The sequence below is a fragment of the Orussus abietinus genome, unplaced genomic scaffold (genome assembly GCF_000612105.2).
Source record: "Orussus abietinus isolate OABI.00-Male unplaced genomic scaffold, Oabi_2.0 scaffold130, whole genome shotgun sequence".
Taxonomy (NCBI): Eukaryota; Metazoa; Arthropoda; class Insecta; order Hymenoptera; family Orussidae; genus Orussus; species Orussus abietinus.
In genome coordinates this window covers 136,778-156,926 of record NW_019394315.1, presented here as the reverse complement: position 1 = coordinate 156,926, position 20,149 = coordinate 136,778, and the positions used below count along the sequence as shown (strand labels likewise).

Sequence of the window (20,149 nt, the reverse complement as noted above, 5' to 3'; positions counted from 1 at the left end):
ACGAATAACTGATCTTTTTATTAACTTTCATGAGCTTTAAAATCATTACGGATATTCCACTGATCTTGCAAAAAAATAATAATAAAAGTACTTTCAAGTAATAAGCAGGTAACAACCACTTAAATGCTTAGTATATGTAGATGCGAATATATTGAAACATATTTATTTATTTCCATCTTCATAAAAACGGTCTGGCAAAGATCACATGGAAGCATGTTCATGTACACACATGATTTGCTTATTTGTATCACACGCTTAGAACAGGAAGAATTAAGTTCACTCAATTCTTTTTTAAAGAATTCATGATTTGAACTTTACTCTTTTTTCATAAATCATTAAATCTTACATGTTTCTGTCTAAATTAATGGAAAGTCACTAATCTATCCTCTTTGCTCCTCGAGCCTTCCATGCAACAAGGAGATTCCATGAAAAGTATAAAGAGAAACAATGGACTTGCGATGCAAGAAGAATGAATGCATACCATAGTAGTCCATAGGGCAAATCCTAGAAATTTGAAAAATAATGAGTTTCTCCTAATTATATTTAATAATTTCTTGTTACGTAAAACATACCTGCCAGATTTGAATATCGTCAGGTTCTTCTAGGGTCAGGTACGTCCAAACATCTTTAAAGTAATATATTACACCGTACAAAAGTGGCATATATCCCAACACAACTATTCCTATCATGTACTGTTGTAGAGTCTTAATCTTATTCTTTTTTACTGCTGATAAGCCGAAGAATGACATTAAAAGACTGATACACCACACATACTCCCACCACAATGGCTGAAATAGTAATTAACAAGGTTAGCATGAAATCTTAGCAAACTGATTAGTTAGTTCAATGTTTTTGAAATTTGAATACAAGGTTATAGAAGAAATTCGAATATTTGAACACACAATGAAGTCAGAACCAGAAAAGTATATTTCGACTTGTTCCATATTAGTTCAAAAATGATGAGCATTTTCTTACTTGAGGTACTTGTAATTCTTCTATCTCCAGAATAAAAATATCCAAACGGTCTAAGATATCTGCAGATAATTTTGCTAACATCACAAAGAATAGAAGGTAATGAAAAAAAATACAATATTTCAGTCTCGACTTATTTATGGCACTGAAAACAAAGCAAGAAATTAAATATGTTACTATTATGGTACATAAATATAAAAGAACAAGCATGACATATTGCAAACTAGTGATTTTTTTTAATATTAGGTGCTATTTGGAACTGTAATAATTGTCTTTGAATTTCTTAAGTAAGACTGTTAAAGCAAGCGGAAAGATACTGGACAAGTATTATATCATACAGATTTAAACTTATACTAATACTAATCATATCCTAATGTTTTAGACCTGAAATTAGAATGGTATATAATGGAGTATTAGTAACGCAAGACTAAAGTGTCTTAAGTATCACAATTAGAGTATATATTTTCATTAAGCAAAGAAAGCATGACTGAAGATGTAAGTATTATTTGTTTTTTAAAAACACATCGTAATCAAATTGAATGTTACTTCTTCACCTCATTTGATACTGTGAGGCAACCTTTTGTCTGTGGGTATAATCACTACCATCTGTTCCAACGACCTGTGCTACGGTGCCTCTCGAAGCCATATTCTTGTGCTTCCGAACCTTTAAAGGTCACAATTTTTTTAACTCCACTTCTGACAAGAGTTGCCAAACAGTTCTGAACTTGAATATTGCTCAGACGTCCTAGGACATGTCTGACTATTTTTAAACTTCGAGAACCCTAGGAAAACAATTGTAGCCGAAATCATGGGTTATGTTGACTGCATAGACAGCGATGCATCAAATTTGTGCTAAACGCGTATACTCTGACACCATGTATACTAAATATCTGGGGGAAGCAGGGATGAGAAATAATGCACCACTTGGGGTTTGCAACGTATATTATTTAAATTATGTAATTGACCATTGTAAACGTACAAAATCAGTATATTATGTGAACAATATGGAGGATACCGCAGATGCAAGTATAACATGCGACAACTACCAGGGTATAAACGTCTTTTAACATACGTATAAACACGTGAATGCTTGCAGGGTTGGGTAATTTCACGATTTTCGAGGTTTTTGACGTATATTACGTAAATCAAGTAGTTTACCGTAGAAAACGTATCAAATATGACGGACAAGCAAACGTAGGGCATGCGGTATTCGCTAAGTTATAAACCAGAGACTGTTATAAACATCCATCTTGTCGATCCATCTTTCATCCCATAATTTACTTTTTGATCTTCCACCTTTATACATTTTGATATAAATATTGGTTACGAATCTTACCACTTGAAATAGCCGTTACAAACGTCAAATGCATGTATGTACATATATGCATACATATAAAATTTCCAAGACTGATTTCGAATGTGCGCGATCTCTGGAGGTGTAAAGTACAATCCCCTTAATAGCCAATGAGAATGTCTCTTAGAGGTAAATAGGTGGACTGTTATTGGCTATTGACGATATTGCGTATGCGCTTTGCACGTATAGTTTCGGGTAATATACTTGGTGCCCGTGTAGAAAACTAGAGACGTATTATACGTTGTAATATACGTGTAGAAAACCACGTATATTACAACATACATACATATTATACTTACCCAACCCTGGTTCCTTGTAACAGAGATGAGCGTACTGTTTTACCGGTCACGAATATTTCGCCCCTTTGAAAGCAGTTCCAACTCTTACAAGGGCGAAGAGGGCGCCAGTGAGCCGTGCCTCACTTTCTAACAAAGGCATGGAACATCTCTCGGCTCATCTCTGCTTGTAATCATATGTTCAAAAGATTATCTAGACCAGAAACCAGTGTCAATATTGTAGCCGACCCACCACCGCCATCTTTGGGTCGTGTCCAATAAGAATCCTCCCAATCGAACATCCTAGATATGTTCAAAATAATACGTGGATATAAGAAATCATTAAAAAATATATAATGAACGCATAATTTAAATTCATTTTCAAACAGTAGAATTTGCAGATTAGAAACATTAGGTTGAAGATGAGTTCAAATTCCATTGCTTCTGTATAGGACTATCAAAATTTAAAGAAAAGGAAATAAAAACTATATAACTCAGTGTCATTCAAAGTATATTAAAAGAATACATCTTTCGTAACACATTTTATTTTATTTTACAATTTTGTAAACATATGATACATCTACAAGTTTATGCAATTAATAATTATATACAAAATCACTACGCGACCTGTAACCATAAATATTCCGGGATGGTTTAATTGTATTACTGTCTTTGTAGATGTCATTATCATGTCACTCATCGATAACAAAAGGTCTTATGTAAATTAAAACCTTTGCCATTACTCAATTTTGCAATGAAATAATCGTGTTTTGTTATGGTTTTGACTGTATTTAAAGTGATTATCTGGTTGCTAGAAAAGATCCATAAACGGTAAAATTACTGATTTTATTAAATTGTAAATTTATGCAATGTCTTGGAGACAGCTTATGAGAACAAAGGGCACTATTTCACTTCTTAACATATGCACAACATGTGTTACATTTACTCTCAGATCATGCATTTATGATTATTTTTCAACCAGAAGAAGTTTACTATTTCAATGAGACGCTTAATTTAATAATGATGAATCTGCCTTTTATACCATTTTCATTTTAGGGCATAGAATTTGATAATATATTTGATTAATCAGTGCCAATTATATTGAATGAATAATAATACATGTAACCCTTAAGAGCGCAGAAAAGATTGATATAAAAAATATGAAAGGATATTGAAAAGTATTATCGTGGTTTATAATACTTCTACGTATCAGCAATGGCGTCAATGTAAATTCGTATCAGTATGTTCACAATATATAATGGGTAGAACAAAAAATCAAATCGATACACATTACGCACCAGAGAAAATGGAAAAAAAATAAAAACCTGTGTGGATCTAACTTTCCAGAGACAAAACAAATGAATATTTGCAATGTTTAACTGTTCATATAATGAATTCAAATATATTAATGCGTTAAATGAACCCGAATGGTGAGATGACCCTTGACATATATTTAGAAAGTTATACAGCTTATTAGATAATGCAAATGAAAAAATGTTCATTTGATATCCACAGTATGAAATTAAAAAAAAAACGATGACAGCGTAAGAGGTACTGCTGCAATGGCATTAAAAACGAACAAGTATTAAAAGTCTTATTTATCACAAATGAAAGTTATCATAACAAAGTGAACCCAGTGAAACTTTTACTTCTGTTCGAGTTTTTTGTTTTTATTAATTAGTAAAAAGGTCATCAGACGCGCGCGCGCGACGGATATAAAATGCACATCCTTACTTAGGAGTAATTGGAAGTCGTCCTCACCAGTAATGATACATTTCACTATTTCTGCTATGTCGTTACACTAAATTCACTTTGTGTATGGATCGAATGCATTCATCGATGCAATGTATGATTTGGCTATTAGTGATATTTTAACCCCTTCTTAATGGAGAGATCGGACGAAAAGAGCGTTGAAATAGTATGGGAACTTCTTTTTTAGCACATAATGCTTCCAGTATATGGTTTGTTTCATACCAGGTAACTATCGTCATTCTTAGTACCGAAAGGGTTAAGACACATTTTAATATTTGTAATGATTTTTCAAACATTTCGTTTATACGTAGAAATATCTAAAATATATTAAATATGAAATACTTCTGACTTCACATAATAAGTAAACGAATTGCATGTATATTATGCAGAATGTGTATTATTTACAGGGGATCTCATGCTTTGAAATTTTCCCATGGACTCACGGAAGAGTAATAACTTTAAAACTCTCCATTAGCAAGAGGCCATCCCACTTGGATTGAAACTTCGTAGGAACAAAAGTCAATTGAATAACGGACAAAGGCTACAAGTGACTTTAACCTTTGAATTTTCAACGTATGATTTCTAATTATACATACAAAAAAAAAAGAAACTAAAAACCCAACCTAAGATCCGTAGAAAATGATTACCTTCAGTCCCGAAATTAATTATGGAGAATATGTTATGAGCGTACAGCTCACAGCATCGATTATCCAAGACACCAAGAAATCGAACTAAAGTGTAATTCAGGCATGTTCAAGTGTTTCAGCAATCAGTGGTCAATGTTCAGTATACCAAAGTACACTGAACAATACAGGAGTAATTTAGATGCTTTCTCTTCGCGCTAATTCAAGGACATTAATATTATTTACGTAAGACCAACATATACCGAGTATAAGGAATTGTACACATTCGGGCAGTTCATAACTTACTCTTTTATTCACATAACTATCTAATTCACATCTTATTACTGCAAAGCCTCAATTAATAACCATCGTAGCTTGTACATGCCTGATGTTATTACTACGTGGATCAATTATGTACAGTCTACACATAAGTATCCGAAAATATAAACCTTACGCAATAGTTTTTCTTAAGAGTACCAAAGAAACGTGTAGTAGTCCCTGATATAGTAACGCTGCGGCAAAGAGGCCAACAAATCTTTATACGAATGTTTTTCCTTAATCCGTTCAAGAAAATTAAAACGGCTTTTCTCCAATCGCTGACATTACGCGTTACTATACGAGGGTATCCCTACAAATAAACATTAGAGTATCACAGTACATCCCTTTCGTAACAAATGGTGAAAATATTTATATTTTCTTAAAGGTGGGTCTAGACGTGAACATGTTTACGCACACGAATGCTCATGTTTGGACGCACTTTAATAGGAATGACCCTTTTCAAGATGCCTCCTGAAAACAATTTGAACAGCAGCCAGTAATGAACGCCCCTAAATTACTAAAGTTTTCAAACGTTCGAGATCTTGGCGGGTTCCTCATTATTACGGAAAATCGATGCTCGACTGTACGTGGAATCTTCTAAGTGGCATGGTTATTTTAATAAAAACTTTAGGGTGTACGATTTCGATTTCATGAAGAACTAGAAAAAGACATAGTCTACTGCTACCATTGCGTTAGCCAGTTAACGACGATGCATCTTGCGATATGCGCGCAAGAAATTATTAATTTGTAAATGTTACGAGGCTCGACGGTTGCTACTTCTATCATTCTCTCAAATAGACAGTTTCGTATAAAGGTGGTTAAAAATAAGAGGTGCGGTGCAGTTGTTGCGGGAAAGCCAACTGCATTGCTTATTTACTTCCCCGATTACTGGTGAATACTTCTCTGAATGTATTGATGAGAAATAAGAACGAGGTTATTTGACTTTGGATCAAGATCTGCAACGATTAATGGTATTCTGATAATATGTTCACGAAGACGTACAGATTAGAATAGTCGATTTCAATTCTGTGCCTTGTGAAACTCTGAAGGTTCAGGCGGTTCTCACCGCGTCTTGTCCAACATTAGTGTCTCAAATGTAAACCGCACTCTTAACAATACTTTGCATATATGGGCTTAGTTACTATTTCGCTTTGTAAACTAAAATGAAGGATTTACTGATTGCCTAGATAGGATATCCATAGTCTTTCCTCCGAGGCTAAAATAGAAAAAAAAAAGTGATTTATACATTTGGGCTTTATAATGTAGTTGTACAAGCTATTTATAAAATAAACATCATTACATAACATATAAATTTGATTTAATAGGAATACTATTATCTTTAACAGTTCTCTCAGTAATAAAATTACTGGATACATATAACGATCTTGAAATGAGAATAATACGTCACTCAGATCATGTTTCATCGGATATAATTTACAATGTAATTTAAAGATGCAGTTACCTTAATACCAGTGCATAACTCAAATTGCTTGCGTTGTTAGAGACATAAGTGATGAAGCTACGATAATTAAAGATAAGAATGAGTACAAAAGTTATATGAGATGTCAAAAAAACGTTCTTATATGTTATGTGGGTGTATAAATGTTCAAATAATGAACGGCGATATTAATTAATCAAGAAGTTGGTTTCCATCCATATTCAATTCAGTTACTGTGAACAGTACTAAAATTCTTGTCAAATGTGTTCAAAGGAGTAATGAAAATTATTGAGTAATTGGACTGAGTCATAGTGTCACAGCATTGATAGTTTAATCGATAACGTACCACTGTGTTATCAAGAACGTATAAAGGAAAATCTGACCATATTCTTTCCCATATCAAATTATTTACTGGAATTATTTGTCTAGAGAATACACCAAATTGTAACAATTTTCCTTAGTTCTTCGGTTTCATGTAGAATTTAAGTTATCTCTTACATTAAGTTATCAATATATCTGGTTGTTGTCCTGAATTTCTTCTCCTCCAATATACGTGCTCTCTATTCCAATATAAGCGCCTCTAAGGTTCCATGCATTTATTTTTTACTTTTCTTCTCTCTCGATACATACATACGTTACTAACTTGTGAAAAAAATTGGACGTGAATTTATAGCCTTAATATAAACCGAGATCAAAATAGAACAACGAAACCAATTAATCGATTAACGAAATCAAAACAGACTGAATATTAAAAAAAGAAAAACAAGTACCCTAAAAATGCTCACATCCAAAATTCCAACGAATGACATTCGTTATTTCGTACTATAATTTTCTCGTACAATTTGTGTAGAATGTGAAATTCAAAAATGTACTATCTATCAAAATCGTATGTGCGCAAATTCTTGCTTAAAAATAACTACGTATATTCCTTATTTTTGCTCGTAACCAGCGCAGTTGCAGTAAATGCTGATACAATTTACATATGCGTGTGTAAGCGATGGTATTTTTCTTCGACAGACAAGCGTAAATACATATTTGATAGTAATTTACAATCTTAAAAAATCAATGAAAAGAAGAAAAAACCAGATAGTACAAAATTATAAAAACGGTGGACTCTTTTAATGAATACTTTACTTTTAATATGACGCTTATGTATGAGTAACAATTATAATTAGGACAAAGAATTTGTATCAATTTACAGTTGAATTTTTGTAACAAAGTCCAATAGCAAATAAATAAAATGTTTAAATATTGTTCAATTTCCGAAACGCACATAATAAAGTACATTTTTATTTACAGAATTGCAATATAATTTGTATGAAATACAATAAGTTAATTCCCTACCCCTATCCCATTCTCCACTAACCCTTCCCATGATGAAATACATCATTTCAGACATTTTATTGAAAAAATCGAAGAACTAGGGTTTTACATTGAAGCATATTTTAACCATGTCCGCAAGTCATCAATGTTTTTATCATTTTACATTTTAATGAAGAAAATTTGAACCAATGGAAACGTTTTACATCATGTAGTAAAAATGGTGTATGTAAAATTGAATCCCTCTTGTTTTTCAATAAAACATTTTAAATTATTTGGAGTTTAGTATAATAATTCCAAAGCAACAGCTGAAACGCTGTATACGCTTAAAACAAATGCGCTTTGCAAAGAAAATAACAAAGCAGAGATTCGAACTCAAGCACTCTACAAACACGTAGGTCCAACTTCTTTAATTTCCCTATGAAACAAGAACCGATATTCTTTTTAGCTCAATACTCAACCGTATTTATTTACTACAATCCACCATTCATAATGGATTAAAGTCTGGTACCACATATCCAAACACAATTTTATCAACATTGTTGATTGTAGAAAAGGTACGTTGCATTGGCACCAAGATACAGCAGTTTTTGTACTATGAGAGACATGTACGACCCAGTCCATGGGAATAAAACGCACCATTACCAATGTACCGAGCCAAAAGACATTTGAACCTGCAAAAAAGTCCATCCTAAGGTAGTATCTTACATCGTGTTTAACAACCCTCACCCGATGATAATTTGTATGAAAACAGTACAAAGAGAATTTAACCAATTTCATGATTTAACTATTAAAATGAATAGAAATTGAGATAGCAGTGAGGTTTAATATCATTTTCTTTTCTGCGTTAAAGTTTTCGTAATAATAACAGAAAATTTATACAAGGACGAATGACTTTTGGTGTTAATAAAAAATCTGGTTAAAGACTTCGGTTATTTTTTTTTATACGTATGCAACATGATAAAATACTATAAACCATAAACAAATGCAATGTCGATAGAATAATAATTTTCAATTAAAATAAATATTTTGCAAACTACATTTATCTTTTAGAGTGCTGCAACGTCTTTTTTAACATCTTGACTTCATTTGTATTACCACGTTATAGTAATTCTTGCCTTTATCGATTAATTAATAGGTGATACCAATATACTCAATATAAATAAAAAGGGTTGTAGATCTCACAGTTTTGCCATAAAATTGATAGCTACGAATGAATGAATTTATTCAATGCAATGCTCGTAAATAGGCATTGCAAAAAAATACTTATCAAATTGTAAGTTTCTTATCGGTTACTTTTAATGTATGATACTACACTTATAAAATGATATGCATGTATTGTTTTTCCCGGAATCATTGATAAGATTGCTAGATCTTTGATCCTATAAATCCAAGAATCCTGGTAAGTACAGAATATAGACTGAACACTGCTACATCCGTTAAAATTTGACAAGTATAATGTACATTTTTAGGGAAGTAGTAAATATATATTGATCGTAGACATTTACTAAATGGCCCATCAGTGCATTCAGAGAAACTTAGAATGTTCCCTAGTAACTTTATTTGAAAATCCTTTAATGTTTGAATATATTAACGCGATTATACGGTATAGATACCGCAAAGATATACACGAATGATTAATGTTTTTCTTTATTTTTCTGTATCAGCTTACATTTAAAATATTCAAACGTTGCACTCACTTGATCTCAAAAGAGCATTGATTACTTATTATCTTTAATAAGCTGCGCTTTGTTCCGCATGATCGATATTAATACGTTTTTAAAGACGGAGCAGGCAAAGAAGTGAGTCTGGTTCTGGTATTTCTGGATCAGGAGCTTAATTTCTACACCGATTGTTTTGAAAGTTCGGCATAATTATGTGGCATTTAACATATAATGGATAAGGCATGTTATCGCTGAATGATAAGTATAGAATACAAAATGCAAAATAATTTGAGCTACTAGTAACCTTTTTACGAATTATATGTTTATCAAAATCGAGCTACCTATTGTTAAATTCCATTATTTAAAATTAATTCTTTGAAATTAAATTCAAGAAAACAATTCTTTAAAACTAAAATTGAAATTAACACCTTTAACACTAGAACTACCAGGCCAGTAAAAATGACTGGTTTCAAATGGCCCATCCTATACAACAAAAAAATCGCCGGTAGTTCTAATGTTAAAGCCTCCAAAATAAGATGATGAAAATCACCTCCTTATTTGATTTCCTTTTTAAAGCTCATTAATGTTATCAATGCGCATAAATTAACCTCTCCTAACAAGTTATGAGCATCTAATGACAGTAAAACGACAGAATTTCTATAAAATGCTATCGTGTAACTTCAGCATTTAAAAAAAACAATAAATCAATACGATTTACTGTTATCAGTAAGTAATACCTGTTAAGGATTACATTCAGCTATCTTTTGAAAGAAAAACTAAATTATTTTGTTCGTTTCTAGATGATCAATATTAGAAGTGAGTTTTTGGAGTAGATATTCAGTCTATACTTCTGCGTATATAATTATTCAAATAAAAAAGGATGTATATTCGTATGATACATTTTTTATCATAAAAATTGGCTTACCATAAGAAAGACCTTTTATGAAGTCATAGAATTTGAATTATTCGCCTTTGCCAGCGAGTCAAGCAGAGACGTCTTACAATCTGCCAAATCCAAAGGATCAGGATTGATGTAATTGTTGGCAACTGATGTACCCGTAACATCCGCGTCTGGTGACGATGTTGTTGCACCCAAGAAGATATCACCAAAATCTAAAAGGTTTGATGAAGGATTGTACGCCATCAGTTCTCCTCCCTCCGTTCCGTTGAATGATCCTAAAAAAGTACCACAGACCCATTTTATATATGAAATAAGAATAAATTTCCAACAAATGAGGAATGCTTCATTACATTAAATCATATACTAAACATTTATATTTAAAAATATGTTATTATTATTAAACATGATATTTATTAACACTGTGTTTCAATTCATTATACGATATATCACACTTACCACCTGGGTGGTCATCGTCGTCTTTTTCACGATTAGAATGTGGATCCAAATCAGGATTCATTGGGACCCCAAACGACATTGGATCATCTGCTCCAAATAACTAAGAACAATAAAATGTTTAATTTTAATCAATTACAGAAATAAATGTGAATACCTACAGAATAAATGCAATGTCTAAATAAAAAAATTAGAAAATAAAAGGAAAAGAATGCAGTTATTATGTAATTTAAAAATAGTAACAACAATTGCTAACAGTATGTATAATTATTAAAATTTCGCACTACAAATTATTTTATAAATAAAACTATTTAATTACGATCATAAAATAACTGCTTATTGATAAGTAAATGTATTATATAAACGAGCACTTTATTTCATTTATAAATATAATAAATAGAAAGGTTTGAACATACTCCTAATAATGTGTTGGCATCGATACTGTAACCTTCTCCACGTAAAATCTCCCGTAAGTTCTCCAGTTCGGATTGCATCGTTTCTAGGTGAACATCCACTTCCTCTCTAGATTCAGTATAAGGGTGCATATAAGATACTGAGAATAATGATAATTTTAATACAAAATTAATGAATATCACTTTTATACCTACATTAGGGGTAATTACTATTTTTTTTTTAATGTTTTACAATTACACTATGTAGTTCTCATGATTTCAATCTGAACCTATGGCTTTGACAATATGGTACCTGTTCTCAAAGGCATACCTTGTGATGCCAGGAATTTTATCCAATTTTTTAGCCTCAAAGATGTTGATTCCATAATTATTAATTTAAGTTTATTGAACCTTTGATGCAATGAAATTTGTGAATTCTAACGCTAATAATTGATGGTGCTTTCAACGTTATGAAATTATATTAGGAGAAAGATGCAATAAATGAAAAAGAATACTGAAGGAAACAAATTCAAATTATTAGATTTATAAATTATTGCATCTGCTTGTGAGATTTAAGATTTAAGATGGAAGAATGCTACTGTTATTATTGCTACAATGTCAAACAGAAGTGACAATGAATTGTCATTTCCAGAAATTTACGTTGTCTAGTCATGCCATAATTCATGATTATGAATTCGATGACTGTTGGAGAAAGCCAGAGAAAATGAAGAGCTCATACGACTTATACTTTAATGACAGAAAACACTGCTGGCAATTATACACACGCAACCATATATTAAGTTTGCCTTTTGTTACTTATTACTTACTACTCGACCTTAAATACAGCCTTTATATTTGAGTAGATAACGTCAAACATATGGAGTAATAAGTGATTCAATATTTCAAATCTTCCAACGTTTACCCCTTGATACTCTGTACTTACACTCAGGAATTTGTTCGACTCAAATGGTCCGTGTTGAACTTACGTTGATTCTAACCTGTAAGCTGTCTCTGATAATCCTGCAGCGCTGACACAACTCAAGTCTTTAGACAAACTGCGAGTGCCTTCTTCCTCATTGTCTCTCGAGTTTTCGGATGTTGTGGACTGGTGCGCTTCGTCCCCGTTTCCTTCGAGATTTTGGTCTTCGTCGCTGTCATAAGACAACTGTTCAATTTCTTTTTCTATTGGATCGCTGCTGTTGCCATTATTGCTATGACCTTCTGTTTGATGGCTCTTAACTTGTTCTTCGTCAATGATCTCTGGTATAATTAAAATATCTTCGAGTTTTACAAGGGAAGTATCATTCTGTTTTGGATCTTCTTCCGCACAAGCAGAACTGTCAAGATCTAGATCCAGTTCAAGATCATTGTTGTTGCTCATGTTGGCTGCCATGGCTGCAAGTTTGGAGCTTCTCACGGTGGCTAATGGAATCGGCTTCGAAGAGCTGGTCACGTTACTTTCCAATAATTCGATCGACACTGCCGAATCCTCGGGTGACATTTCGACCATAAGTGTTTCTTCCCTAAAATCGAGATATCTTCTTGCTCATCTTCCCCCTTTTTGAATCACGCATTTGTTACGGTTTCTTCGCTTGCTTTCCGGGTCTAGTCGTAAGTGTTGTACAAACATGTACATTTACGGCCACACCTTGATTTTTAAGGAAACTAGTTGCCATGCAGCAAATATACTACTTCGAAACGTATTTGTCCACTGATCGGAAAAGTAGTTCTCTAATTCTGTAATATATAATCTTTTCGTTAGAACATCAATTATTCAAAGAGAGTGCACAAAATATTGAACACTTTTATTTCAATGGACATTCACGTTTCTGTCTTAAAAATGCAATAGCAACATAGATTATATAATTTGTACTTTATGAAGATTTTTTTTTTTAAGCATGACACGGTGGTATAACATTTGAAATATTGAATATCTTAATAAATGTTAACATATGGTGAACACATCTCTAAATTAATTAGTCAACCAGTAGAAAAAATTATTACCCTTACCAAGCCTACATAGTAAAGGATATGTGATGCATATTCAAATCAAGCAAAGGATTTTTTACGTATTTGTATTACGTGTGTCAAATATTAAATACGTGCTACTTATCTTACAAGGCATGCTAATTTATTANCAATTTAAACAAATTGTAATGGGTAATTAAATTCGTACAAGTTATTTTAAAAATAATTAATTTTGTAGATTACTTACTTCTTTTTCCCTTTGCAAACACGTTTCTTTTTTGGTTCCATATTTTGAGATTCAACTAATTGAATCTCATTAGGCGACTGGTCATTAATGTTGCCCAAACGTACAGTTTCCATACCTGAATCTTCAAAACCTGATGGTTCAGTATGTTCAGGACTCTCCACTGCTGGACTTCCATGGTTTTCCAACATTCTGCAATAAAATACAGAATGAATGGTATAAAAAAAAAGATTATTTTTTAAATACTAGGCAATTTCGCATGATATAAGTTTTTTACTTACTCTGCCACAATATATTGAGATTCAAGGTCTGAATCAGTTACATCTAACTCATGAATGACAGGACCCGTAGGGGATACCTGTGCCTACAATTTAAAAATAAGCATTGTTAATTATGATATAAGATATTTAATGAGTAAAACAAATCAGTTACCTTAGAAATTTTTGCCTGTTTATTTCTCTGTCTTGTGGAATCATCGATCATTAAAGGATATCGCCTTTTCACAGAGAGCCCGCCACTCCTAGATGGTTGCACCAATGTAACAAGGAAATGAATCAGTTTATTAACAATTTGTTGTTGTTTAAGATGCTTTTGCCTAAGCATTGCTAATTCTCTCCACAAGGCCTCATTCTCTCTCTTCATTGCTCCTAATCTGGAGTCAAGATGTTCTTGACGCCCTCTCATACTTCTTACTTCTGACAACATTTTATTCATCAATTCAGGTTTCATTGGAGCTTGTGTTGGATCTTGACCTTTATTTGTTGCTATCTGCATAAATATGTAAGTACAGAATATAATGTTAAGTCCAAATCTTACATTTATTGGATAAAGGACAAACTAACGTTATGTTTACACAAACTCAATGAACAATTTAAATCATGATTACAAGATAGTAAAATAAATAAAAAAACTCTTGAAGGTAAACAGTTCATGAAACAATTGTACCTACTTTTCTTTTAATATGTTCCAATAAATATGGGTGCCCTTTACAAAAATACTGGTGAGCAAACTCCATTTCATCTCTGTCACATTTCAGACCACCCAAGTCCACTGATACTTTTTTATGAAAACCATCTACAAATCAAGCAAAGGATGTTTTACGTATTTGTATTACGTGTGTCAAATATTAAATACGTGCTACTTATCTTACAAGGCATGCTAATTTATTATTTTAATTTCTTTTATGTAAATTAACTTATACAAAATTATATAAAGCTTTCTATGCGTTCGTTAGTAATTATTCATTCTTTAAACTTGTTAATTAGGTCAGAAAATCTCTCGTTACATGTCCCTTAAAACGTACTATATTCAAAATAAAAATGCTACTCTTTAAATTTAATATTATAGGCGCCGTTTAGAAATTTCTATTTGAAATTGATCTGTCTGGTAGGTATCGCATCACTGTACTGAGCAATAATGAAATTAAGACCGCAGCTTAGAATAATAGCCAATTTCGGAGCACAAAACAAGAAACATTTCTTATGACCTTAGTTTTATTATATGCAATTAAGATTTATCGCATAATTTAAAAAATGTGTAATTACTGATGTCAGCCATTGCATAAGTTTAATAATGCAGTTCTTTCTTACGCGCAATGACTTGTGTGATTTAAAACATAAATATTATTACCACCACATCAGACGTCATTTCTATTAGGCCTAAATTCCGTCTGGGTAAACGTTATTCATCACTAATTAGAATGAAATAATATTAATTGATCTACAAGTGCCAAATCCCAGAAGGTGAAATATTGCAAGACTTTATTTATGGAAATTATCAGATTTGGTCAAATTCCATGCACGAAATTGACGCAAAGCATAACTTTAACGAAATAACGAAATAATTGAATATTTGCAGGCAAAAAAATAAAACTTAATGCACCAACACCAAACGGTTACAAGAGAAAAAAATTAACCTGGGTTTTTCGCCGTTCTCTGCTGGTGGAATCAAAATTTTTACAGGCATCTTGTTTTTCCTCCTGGCAGAATTCGAATAGCTGATGATATAACGTGGATAATGCAGCTAAGATTGAATAAGCTAATGACGGTGACATTCAGAAACGTTATTTCATTACTGTGCTCATGAGAAATATGGCTGCTCCTTTTCAGAACTTATCAAAGTGCGTTAAAAATCGAAAACAGTTTATACATTCATTCGACTATATTAATTTTTCTTAATATAGTCTGTTTTGCATTCAGTGATTATAAATATTCAGCTGTTTGAAGAATGTATATCAACTTTCTGTTAATTTAATATTAATTGTCTAGTTAAAAATCAAGTAATATGATAATTACTTAATAATTCTGGATTCATTGAGAATAAATTAATCCAGTACAAATAACATTTATCCTTAAAATGTTAATATTATGAGCGAGTTTACCACACATTTAAATGATGAAAATGTAAAAGGGATCAGGATTTAAAAATATAATTATCACTAAAAAAATTCGTTAGTAGTCATTGCAGAATAATTGCCATGAGTTCAATCATAAACTAATTTTGATTTTTAACGTATATAGTAGTGTTAGCAATAAATATTACTTCTTCATTCTTTACACTTATAATCTGTGGCTTCCTTCAACTACATCCTTATTTTTAACATGTCTTGAACAGACAAAATATGTGAACTACCTCACTTTGCATAACAAATATATATGCGAAGCATGGCAACAAATCGTTTCCAAATGACTTGAAAAATGTCAGTAATGGATTCATGTATATCCACATTACATATTATACATGGACTCAAAATGAACAATAATTATGGGACTGATTGAAGTGTATAGTCGTTATCATATTTAGCAATTACATGGAAGGTTTAAATGTAAAGCTTAAATGCTGCAAACATACATATCATTAGGAATCAGTTGACTGGAAGCATAATCGTTTACACAAATCAGGGACTTTGTTGAATGAACAACTGGAACTCTACTTTCAGTCTGCTGATATAATAATAATTTAACTAATATATTTTTTTAAATATATGTAAAATATCTTAAATAATGTGGATATACGAAATTTAGGTTATGAATACCACTGTACTTCCAGTGTGTTAGTCATCACTTTGCATTCGTTATTTCAACCTCCAACGTCCAATTTAAACAAATTGTAATGGGTAATTAAATTCGTACAAGTTATTTTAAAAATAATTAATTTTGTAGATTACTTACTTCTTTTTCCCTTTGCAAACACGTTTCTTTTTTGGTTCCATATTTTGAGATTCAACTAATTGAATCTCATTAGGCGACTGGTCATTAATGTTGCCCAAACGTACAGTTTCCATACCTGAATCTTCAAAACCTGATGGTTCAGTATGTTCAGGACTCTCCACTGCTGGACTTCCATGGTTTTCCAACATTCTGCAATAAAATACAGAATGAATGGTATAAAAAAAAAGATTATTTTTTAAATACTAGGCAATTTCGCATGATATAAGTTTTTTACTTACTCTGCCACAATATATTGAGATTCAAGGTCTGAATCAGTTACATCTAACTCATGAATGACAGGACCCGTAGGGGATACCTGTGCCTACAATTTAAAAATAAGCATTGTTAATTATGATATAAGATATTTAATGAGTAAAACAAATCAGTTACCTTAGAAATTTTTGCCTGTTTATTTCTCTGTCTTGTGGAATCATCGATCATTAAAGGATATCGCCTTTTCACAGAGAGCCCGCCACTCCTAGATGGTTGCACCAATGTAACAAGGAAATGAATCAGTTTATTAACAATTTGTTGTTGTTTAAGATGCTTTTGCCTAAGCATTGCTAATTCTCTCCACAAGGCCTCATTCTCTCTCTTCATTGCTCCTAATCTGGAGTCAAGATGTTCTTGACGCCCTCTCATACTTCTTACTTCTGACAACATTTTATTCATCAATTCAGGTTTCATTGGAGCTTGTGTTGGATCTTGACCTTTATTTGTTGCTATCTGCATAAATATGTAAGTACAGAATATAATGTTAAGTCCAAATCTTACATTTATTGGATAAAGGACAAACTAACGTTATGTTTACACAAACTCAATGAACAATTTAAATCATGATTACAAGATAGTAAAATAAATAAAAAAACTCTTGAAGGTAAACAGTTCATGAAACAATTGTACCTACTTTTCTTTTAATATGTTCCAATAAATATGGGTGCCCTTTACAAAAATACTGGTGAGCAAACTCCATTTCATCTCTGTCACATTTCAGACCACCCAAGTCCACTGATACTTTTTTATGAAAACCATCTACAGGAATAATAAAAGATTATAAACATGCTTAATAAGTTTCATTAAAATCATTATATTGTATTATTTAATATAATTTTGGTTTAAATAAATGTTTCTATTTTTAATCAGTAGAAAAAAAAAAAGAAGAAGAAGTAAAGGCAGTAGTACTTACACATATTTAATTGTCGAACAAAGCTAGCCATATTATTGTGTTTGTAATAATGTGGCAATAATTCCCGGGCAAACTGCGCTTGATTCCTTATAAAGAAACTTCTTCCATTCTGTAAGAGAATAGCAATAATAAATCTTATTTTGTTTATCACTTTTATTTCATTTTTCAAATGTCTGATCTAGATATACATATTGAAAAACTAAAGTACAGATGATTAAATAAAACCAGGCAGATAATCTAAAGAGCTTATTGATCAAACAGTTAATCTAGACATCATTTAAGAAATCATGTGGAACAAAAGCATTTTGTTATACATGTAATTTCTGGTAAATAATGCATAGTAAACAATAGGGGTTCAAGCTTACAAGGCTTGTTTAAATAAAGTATATTTCCTCTGTTGCATAAATAATTAAAAACTGGCACAGATATTTCATTGCACATCTGTTAATAAATTTTGTGTAATATAACATTAATTATATGAATACTGTTATATATTTCCAATAGAAATAGAAATAAAAATAAAAAATGCAGCAGTCTGGTTCAATAAAAGTAAAAGAATATTTCATATATTGTTACTAGGATCACAAATGCCTGAATCCACACATAACCTCACTCTAGATATACAAAAGAATACTAAATGTATCGAAAAGTATTTTTGTGGGGGTATTCTTGCATTCCTCCATTATATTGTAACATTACTTTAGAAGGTTATATAAGTTCTTTATTTTTATATCACAAAATGGTTACTAAACAACGCAATACATAAAAGTAGTGATTCATTTTTAAATTTGACTTTGCAACATGAATTTTGTTGCAATTATAATACTTTGTTACCTTTCTTACTTTGATACCTTATAAATAATTCATTATATGAATTAACGATCATATCACTCGTAGTTATGAAAATGTTTGCAATTCAAATAATGAAAATGTTTAAACTTTATAGTTAATATAATGATGTACGTTACTTTACAATAACAACTGCATTAACATATAAGTAGAATAAATTTAATGTACAAGAAATACATTATTTACAATGTAGTTTTAATATATGAGAAACGTTAAATTCATAACATGTAAATGATTTTTGCCTAGCAGGATTTTTTATTCTTCTACATTCTATCTATGTAGATTTCAGTGATATAATTGTTGACACCATTAGTATAAAAGGATATTGCTCGGTATAACGAAGATGCAAGTGGTCCAACATGCATATATAAAAGGTTCTTGAATCACGCAAATTAGAAAAATAGCAAGTGATATAAAGTGCTTTAATTAAAAATGAACAATCGAAGAGCAAACGTTGCGAAACGTTTATCAAATAACATTTCTTGTAACAGTGTAACGAATGTATCAAGCAGGTGCAATGATCTGCAACGTAATTGCGGGAGCACGAAACGTTATCTGAACGTTGTAAACGGTGTTCAAACGACATATTCGCGTTCCTCGTGAATAGGTTATTTACGTTTGCTAGGTGTCATTGACATGACGGAAATGAAGTTTATCATCGATTGTAAGATACTAAATAAGAATGACGGATGCTTACGGGTGCCCAACAAATAAGGTCGTCGGTTTCAGGATCCTCAACGAGCTTCCAGAGTTTACCTAGAAACGCCGGTACACTTGTTCCTAACTCCATGATGGGATGCATTCTTCTTGATAACGTTTTTCAACGTTCCGCTACGTTATTTTTATGTACTTAGACGAATAGAACGCATACGACTCGCTTCGCATCTCACGATGATGGCTGACTGCGACCGACCGCTGACGATGTTATTCTGCTACGCAAGTTACCACGGCCCCAAAGGAGAGGAGGGAGTCAGTTCGCAAAATGGCCGGCCCCGGCGTTTCCAGCCACGGTTTATAATGCAAGGCAACTAGGAACGGCTCTCTCATTGGCTGAAATTGTCTTCATGAATGACAGTCTCATGAGAATGTGGTTAGAGGAAAACGTGATTTAGTTAGAGTTCGAAAATTCTCGGTAACATTACATTGGAGAAGGTAACTGTGAAACATACCGTAAGTTACCGGGATCATTGAGAATTTAAGAGAACGTTAATTTTGTTATTTATACTTTAGG

General features: G+C 32.0%; 2 protein-coding genes across 11 annotated transcripts; both read right to left on the bottom strand.

The window, feature by feature from the left end:
* Positions 1-287: 287 nt before the first annotated feature.
* Positions 288-2,879, bottom strand: LOC105697836 (protein jagunal). Of its 2 annotated transcripts, none has more exons than XM_012421526.2 (4): positions 1,527-2,286; positions 976-1,117; positions 573-788; positions 288-504 (listed from the first exon to the last, which is right to left on the bottom strand). In XM_012421526.2, exons 1-4 carry the CDS (start codon positions 1,616-1,618, stop codon positions 376-378), a joined length of 579 nt encoding a protein of 192 aa, XP_012276949.1. In that variant the 5' UTR covers positions 1,619-2,286; the 3' UTR covers positions 288-375. The 2 variants fall into 2 exon arrangements, with proteins under 2 accessions (XP_012276949.1, XP_012276950.1); XM_012421527.1 differs by lacking the exon at positions 1,527-2,286 and adding an exon at positions 2,309-2,879 and having other exon boundaries at positions 364-504.
* Positions 2,880-3,130: 251 nt separating this feature from the next.
* On the bottom strand, positions 3,131-19,867 carry LOC105697833 (heat shock factor protein). Of its 9 annotated transcripts, XR_001103885.2 has the most exons (13): positions 19,616-19,867; positions 18,070-18,178; positions 17,791-17,915; positions 17,274-17,609; positions 17,123-17,205; positions 16,845-17,033; positions 15,590-15,652; positions 12,449-12,985; positions 11,487-11,592; positions 11,074-11,173; positions 10,642-10,892; positions 6,757-6,813; positions 3,131-6,510 (listed from the first exon to the last, which is right to left on the bottom strand). XR_001103885.2 is itself a non-coding variant. In XM_012421520.2 (12 exons), the coding sequence occupies exons 1-11, from the start codon at positions 19,718-19,720 to the stop codon at positions 10,657-10,659; spliced, it is 1,989 nt and encodes a 662-aa protein (XP_012276943.1). In that variant the 5' UTR covers positions 19,721-19,867; the 3' UTR covers positions 3,131-8,726; positions 10,642-10,656. The 9 variants fall into 9 exon arrangements, 7 of the variants coding, with proteins under 7 accessions (XP_012276943.1, XP_012276945.1, XP_012276944.1 ...); XR_001103884.2 differs by having other exon boundaries at positions 6,757-10,892; XM_012421520.2 differs by having other exon boundaries at positions 3,131-8,726.
* Between the last annotated feature and the right edge of the window lie 282 nt (positions 19,868-20,149).

Bases quoted from the DNA above. Each gene is read 5' to 3' on its own strand.
- LOC105697836 (XM_012421526.2), bottom strand. From the start codon at position 1,618: ATGGCTTCGAGAGGCACCGTAGCACAGGTCGTTGGAACAGATGGTAGT. The intron at 1,118-1,526 runs GTGAAGAAGTAA...CTTTGTTTTCAG, and splicing joins GCCTCACAGTATCAAATGAG to TGCCATAAATAAGTCGAGAC. The intron at 505-572 runs GTATGTTTTACG...TCAAATTTCTAG, and splicing joins ACGATATTCAAATCTGGCAG to GATTTGCCCTATGGACTACT.
- LOC105697833 (XM_012421519.2), bottom strand. From the start codon at position 19,720: ATGCATCCCATCATGGAGTTAGGAACAAGTGTACCGGCGTTTCTAGGT. The intron at 17,610-17,790 runs GTAGGTACAATT...ATATTTATGCAG, and splicing joins TGGAACATATTAAAAGAAAA to ATAGCAACAAATAAAGGTCA. The intron at 11,174-11,486 runs GTATGTTCAAAC...TATTGTTCTTAG, and splicing joins ATGCCAACACATTATTAGGA to TTATTTGGAGCAGATGATCC.